This window comes from Pyrgilauda ruficollis, unplaced genomic scaffold (assembly GCF_017590135.1).
Source record: "Pyrgilauda ruficollis isolate IOZ18807 unplaced genomic scaffold, ASM1759013v1 scaffold97, whole genome shotgun sequence".
NCBI lineage: Eukaryota > Metazoa > Chordata > Aves > Passeriformes > Passeridae > Pyrgilauda > Pyrgilauda ruficollis.
In genome coordinates this window covers 3,174,241-3,181,045 of record NW_024531821.1, presented here as the reverse complement: position 1 = coordinate 3,181,045, position 6,805 = coordinate 3,174,241, and the positions used below count along the sequence as shown (strand labels likewise).

The following is a 6,805-nucleotide window of genomic DNA, read 5'->3' as shown; positions in this document are numbered from 1 at the left end:
GAGGGGCAGCGGCGCGCGGGGCCGGTTCGGGCCGGCCGCAACCCGCCTCGCCGGTCTCTTGCAGAGGGGGCGATGTCCGGGTTCGACAGCTTCAACACCGAATTCTTCCAGAGCAGTTACAGCATCGAGGACCAGGCGCAGCCCTACGACTACACCGGGCGGCAGTACAGCAAGTAACTCGTGTGCCCTGCCGGGCTCGGCATCCCGGGGCTCGGCATCCCGGGGAACGGCTTGGGGGAACCCCAAATCTTAGGCATTGGGAAGTCATTCCCCTTGTCCTGGCACTCTAGGCCCTTGTTCAAAGTCCCTCTCCAGCTCTCCTCTAGGCTTCCTTAGGATACTTCTTAGGACAGTCTGTGTCTCCAGGAAAGGTTTGGCACTTCAGCCAGCTGCTGGTTTCTGGAAATGAGTCCTGGTTGTTCTGTTGGATGGAGAGCTGAACTCTCTGTAAATGGCAGTCTAAAGGAATTTTGTGTTCAATTCTCTGCCTGGTGGATTTCAGAGCAAGTGCTAGAAGACTGAAGGACAAGTTATAAGAACAATCTTAATGATATGAGTGATCTGCATGTCCTTGGGAGAAGAAATACTGTTCTTCTGCAGCTCCATCTCCAGTCACTCACTTGGGAGCTAGGAATTAGTGTCACCTAAGTGAGCCTGCAATGTCCTGGTGACTCCCAGGCTCAGCAGGGAGGTGTGGTGGGTGTTCCAGGGGCAGGGGGATCCTGGCAGCCCCGTGTGAACATCCAGCCTTGGGCTGAGGGCTTTGGTCCCTCCGTGTGATCCCTGAGATGGATGGAGCAGGTCAGTGCCCTTTGTGACCTGAACAAAGGTGCCCCCTGTGCTGGGGCTGGCTCTGCTAACACGAGCAGTTCTGCATTTCCCTTCTCTTTCCATAGGTAAAGACTTTGGAAATGTTTATGGAAATCTCTGTGGTGAGAGATGGGATGGATTAGTGGCAAGAATACCTGAAGAGTTGTGTGGGGCAGAGGGTGGCTTTGATTGGGGCTTTTTGTGGAGGACCTATGGGATCACGTCATGGAACTTTGTAAGGCAGAAGGAAGGGTTGGCTGTGACATACTGACTGGAACAAGCTTTGCCTTGCAGGAGGTGTTTCAGCAGCAGCTCTGGGTGTGCCCTAACGTGGGGTTGTGCTTTGCAGGCCCTATGGAGGCTACGAGTACCCCCAGCAGGCTGGCTTTGTGCCCCACGACATGATGCAGCAGCAGCAGCCCTACACGGGGCAGATCTACCAGCCCACACAGGGCTACACTCCAGCCTCAGCACAGTCTTTTTATGGAAGCAACTTCGAGGACGAGCCTCCGCTATTAGAAGGTATAACTTTGCTGTGGCCTAAATCCAGAACTCCTCCTAGTTTGGGGGTAAGTTGGTAGCAGTGTGTGGAGTCCCTGCTGCTGGGAGTGCTCAGTGCGTTTGAAATTCTCATTGATTTTTTTTTTTAACCTGCATTTTGGCATGTGAAATCCCTGTTCTTGTGTGAACTTCTGCAGTTGGAAATTTGTGCTTTCTTGCTTCACACCAGCTGCTGTGTGGCAGACTAAATCAGTTAACTGGGAGGCCTGACTTTGTGACAAAACACTTAATATTCCTCATGTTGTAAATAATAATTGTAACTGCCCACTTTGTAAAATAAGTGCCTGCAGGTGCTGTGAGTTGATTCTTGGTTAGAGCAGGAGTGTTTCATTGCTAACAAGGAATGCTAAACGCTGCAGAAACGCCTGTGTGGAGTACAGCCTGTGCAAAGTGCCAGGCTGGATATTCAGCTAAGTCTGGCTTGCTGGGATCAGTTTCCAGCTTATTTCTGTTATTTTTCAGTTCCAAACAACTGAATAAACCTGTTACAGGGTGGAGAGACAGGCATCTGTCACCTGTCCCCAGGCATGATACCTTCCACCCCCTGGACTTTTTTATTAAATATTACTTTGTTTACATAAATAAAACTGGAACTGGGCTGAAAGGACCTCTGTGAACCCAGAACTCTGTGCTTGGCTGTTCCCTGGTCCTTCAGAAACCACCTGGGCACTTCCCAGCACCTGAGACTGGGAATGTGTGGAGGCAGCAGGAGGCAACAGGGGAGGGCTCAGTTCCCTGGTGCCCACCACGGATCTGGGGGAGATGGGAAGTGGAGAAACAGGGAAGACAAAGAGGGGAGCAAGTGTGGCAGCCAGGAAGGGAAGAAATGAAATCATGTTCTGTTCACTTGCAGAATTGGGGATCAATTTCGACCACATCTGGCAGAAAACACTAACGGTGCTGCACCCCCTGAAGGTGGCTGATGGCACCATCATGAACGAGACGGACCTGGCCGGGCCCATGGTCTTCTGCCTGGCCTTTGGGGCCACCCTGCTGCTGGTGAGGCACTGCCACGGGGCTGCTGGGCACAGCTGTGCTGGCACACGTGCCACAGGGCTCCTGGAGTCTGGGCACGGGGGCCAGGAAAGCTCTTCCTTTTCATGGAGTGTCCTGAGTGGGAAGGGACCCCCAGGGGTGGTCAGAGTGCAGCTCCTCACCCTGCACAGGACAGAAATCTGTGTGTGAATGGGAGAGGGGCTGGGGCCTCTCACCCTGCTGGGATGGATGAGCTCTGTCACACCAGGTGGGGCTTCAGTGTCAGGTCACTCTGGAGCAAACCTGCTCCACACTTTGTGCTGCTCAGTGGGCCTGGCACTGCTGGAGCCTGGTCACTTTTTCTAACTGAGCTTAATTGGAATAATTGTGCTTTAATGGCTCACAGATGACAGCAAACAGTGTTCCTTGGCATTGAAAGCTTCAGGGGTTTTAATCTGTTCTGGCTTTAAATGCTTCAGGCACTGCTTGTCATTTCTGCCTAAAATTTCACATTGCTGTGACAGTTAAAACACACTTTGGTACCAAGGGGCCTTCAAGCCTACTTTAATAAGTAACTTCTATTTATGGAAAGTAGGCCAGTCAAATTAATGAACATGTTTATAATAGATACGTTTGGATTTTCTTTTCCTAAAAATTTATTTCTCCTGTGTGCTTTTCCAAAAAATCCATGGAATGTGGTGAAGGGAAGTGGGCTGAGCCTGGCACAGAGGTTGCAGCAGGTGTGATTGTTTCCTGTGCTGCTTGGGAAGGAGGAGAGCTGGGTCTAAGCACATCCAGTTTGGGAGTTGTTGGAGGGGGACACAGCACAGCTCTGTGTCCTGCAGGGGTGCCTTGGGCAGGTGCTGCAGGGGAAGCAGCAGTCTCAGCCTGGGAAAACCTGGAGATGACCTGAACACATGGACATAACCCACATGTGCTTCCCTTGTGCTTGTGAACAAGCAAAGTTTGGGTTTGGCTTTTTAAAATCTCCCTCAGCTAATCCCAAGTTCACACCCAGTGCGTGGCAGCTCAGCCTCAGCTGTTCCTGAATAATTTTAGAATCATTTTAGAATAATTTTCTTTGCGCCACAACTTCATGCATTCCACCACAAATTAAAGGACTTCAGCTCTGGGTTTGTCAAGAAGTTCCTACATTAGTTTTGTTGTCTTTACACACCAGTTGTGTAAAGATCATTATTGCAAGTAATCAGCACAAGAAGTCCTTGATTAAACCCTGAACAGCTCCTGGGCTGAGATCAGAGAACAGCCACCAGATCAGAACCTGTTCATTGAGATCCACAGAGTCAGGAGGATTCCAGGCTCCTGGAGCATGAGGTGTCCTGGGACTCTGGGGGGGAAACACTCCACGTGGGATGGGAGTGAGGGAGCTGGGGCTGGGGGACAGTGCCTGTGCCCACCCCTGCTGTGTTCCAGGGTGGGTAGATCTGTTCCCTGGGCTGGTTCCATCCTGGGTTGGTTCCATCCTGGCCCCCATCCTGATCCCATCCTGTGCTGGTTCCATTCTGGTTCCATCCTGACTCCCATCCTGACTGCAATCCTGACCCAGTTCCATCCTGACCCCCATCCTCTGCTGGTTCCATCCTCTGCTGGTTCCATCCTGGTTCCATCCTGTGCTGGTTCCATCCTGACCCCATCCTGGGCTGGTTCCATCCTGTGCTGGTTCCATCCTGGTTCCATCCTGACCCCATCCTGTGCTGGGTCCATCCTGGGCTGGTTCCATCCTGGTTCCATCCTGACCCCATCCCATGCTGGTTCCATCCTGACCCCATCCCGTGCTGGTTCCATCCTGACCCCAACCCGTGCTGGTTCCATCCCGTGCTGGTTCCATCCCGTCCCCATCCCGCCCCATCCCGTCCCCATCCCGCCGTGCTGACCCCGTGCTGTGCCCGGCTGCAGGCTGGCAAGATCCAGTTCGGGTACGTGTACGGGATCAGCGCCATCGGCTGCCTGGGCATGTTCTGCCTGCTGAACCTGATGAGCATGACCGGCGTGTCCTTCGGCTGCGTGGCCAGCGTGCTGGGCTACTGCCTGCTGCCCATGATCCTGCTCTCCTCCTTCGCCATCGTCTTCTCGCTGCAGTAAGTGCTGCCCTGGGCACACATTCCTCCTGACAGGGGCAGGGCAGTCACTGAGAGGAGTTGCACGTTCAGTGCTGGAGCTGTGTATCATTGAATGTGACAGGAATCTTCAGGAAGGGCAAGGATTAATTATCAATGGCTTCAGGTATTTACTGGGGGAAAGGGGGTGAATCCTGGCTTTACCTCCAAGTCATTAAACAGTTTTTGAACGCTTAGACTCCAAGAGCAATCTCAGGTTTGTTTTCAGCCAGTTTTGAATCTGATGGGTCTCAGCACCTGTAAAGTCTGAAAGTAATTATTACTGAAGACACAAATTAGGATTTTACAAATACAAGAAAATGAGAATGATTCGTCTTGGCTCTGCAAATTTAGGGACTGAAAAGAAACAGCTTGGCACAGTTCTATTACTCACTGCTTTGAAATTTTCATATGCATAGAGTTAATTTTGAGGGGGCTTTCTACCATCATAATTGACTGATGCTGTTCTAAAATTCTAGAATCCCAGAATGGTTTGGGTTGGGAAAGCCCATCCAGTGCCACCCCTGCCATGGCAGGGACACCTTCCACTGTCCCAGTGTGCTCCAAGCCCTGTCCAGCCTGGCCTTGGCACTGCCAGGGATCCAGGGGCAGCCAGAGCTGCTCTGGGCACCTGTGCCAGGGCCTGCCCAGTGTTTTTAGTGGGACTATTTCATTTAAAGCCAAATGCTGAAATTCATCCCAGGACCTGCACAAGGTGTTGCATGAGTCCAGGTCTGACTCCTGCAGGTGGATATACACAGGGCTCACAGGAATTCTCTTCTTTCTGCCTTTCCAGGGGCATGATGGGGATTATTCTCACGGCTGGAATTATTGGCTGGTGCAGCTTTTCTGCTTCCAAGATCTTTATCTCTGCCTTAGCCATGGAGGGCCAGCAGCTGCTCGTGGCCTATCCCTGCGCGTTGCTGTACGGAGTCTTCGCCCTCATCTCCGTCTTCTGAACAGACTCTGGGGGACACCAGGGCCAAAAGGAAAATCCCAGCTTGGAACATGGACTTGGACCAGAAACAGCTGCAAACAACTGTCTCGTGTTGCTATCATGAAACTTAGACCTGTTTGAATCACCTGGAACAATGGAAAATGTCTCGTGTTCACTTTTTTAGGACCTTGAATACTGTTTTCAATGACCTGGAGAGTCCAGAGCTTTAATACGTGTTCATGCTTATCAAGTTCCTGTGATTTCTTTCCCATTCCTAGATATTTAGAAAAAGTAACTTTTGGTTGTTTATTTGAGGGTTGTGATTTTTGTTCATTTTGTTTTGTTTTGTTTTGTAGGGGAGGGCGAAGGGTTGCAGTTACAAATTGGTAGATTTTTATCCAAAACAGTTAAAGGAGCTGCCATGGATTTGGGGGACTCTGGATAAATCTGCAGGAAAGAGGAACCTGTTTCCTGACCCCTCTCACCAAAAATGCACAAATGAACAAAAGTAATTAGAGTATTTCCTGTATTTTAACCAATATCCTCCTAAGCTCTCCAGTCTCAATTATTTGTTCATTTGCTGTGAGAGTATTTCAGGATTTAAGATACTTAAATTATGAAGTAGAAAACAGATGCTTAAAAGTGAAAGGGATCTGTGATTCTGTCACACTTGAAACATGCCCACCTTGGGGTGTCTGTAGCTTTATGTTAACTGGGGTTTCTGAAGGACGTGGGCAGAGGTTCCTTCCCTCATGGTGCACATTCTGCTGGATGGATGAAGAGGAATCTCTCTCACAGTGCTTCCAAGGAAAACACCATTTGGAAAACGTTATGCTTGTCAGTATTGTAGTTATTGTAAAATAATTTAAGGCATATTGATTAAATTTTCCTTAAATTTTGAAAAAGGTGTTTGATTTTCCTAACCTTTATTTTTGATGTTCAGTTACTAAAATGGAAACTTTCACGTTGAAACAAAAACACATTTAAAATTGAATTCATTGGGTGGATTTAGTGTTGGCTACAGGGAGTGAAGAGCAGGAGGGAGCTCCTGTCCTGTGTCTGTGCAGATCAATAGCAATGATTGCCAGTGAGCCTGATGAAACACACTTCTAGGATGTAGAAGAGCTCCCTCAGCTGCTTGAGCAGGTCAGGTTCTAACACTAATATTGTACTTTGAGAACACCTGATCAGCTTATCCTGCACATTCCAGAGGGGAGGTTCTTAAAGCCTTGCAGTGATTCCGTATGTGCCTTCCAGGGTGATCACCTGGGCATTAAAATACTATCAATAACGTTTTCTTTCACCAGCATGAGCAAACTTCAGTGCACAGGAAGAACAACTCAGTGTTGCCCTGGCAATAGAGCTGCTGAGTTTGGAGAAACCATAGGAAAGGGGATTTGTTTAG

At 49.6% G+C, this 6,805-nt stretch overlaps 1 protein-coding gene across 1 annotated transcript in view; it reads left to right on the top strand.

Moving 5' to 3' along the window:
- YIPF5 (Yip1 domain family member 5) overlaps positions 1-6,305 on the top strand; it is a 6,573-nt gene extending 268 nt beyond the window's left edge. Inside the window, exons 2-6 of the mRNA XM_041489994.1 lie at positions 65-173; positions 1,160-1,332; positions 2,225-2,370; positions 4,264-4,445; positions 5,260-6,305. Coding sequence (XP_041345928.1) covers positions 73-173; positions 1,160-1,332; positions 2,225-2,370; positions 4,264-4,445; positions 5,260-5,422 — 765 coding nt within the window. The 5' untranslated portion in view covers positions 65-72 and the 3' untranslated portion in view covers positions 5,423-6,305. The remainder of the gene's footprint in view (positions 1-64; positions 174-1,159; positions 1,333-2,224; positions 2,371-4,263; positions 4,446-5,259) is intronic.
- The last annotated feature ends 500 nt before the right edge of the window (positions 6,306-6,805 follow it).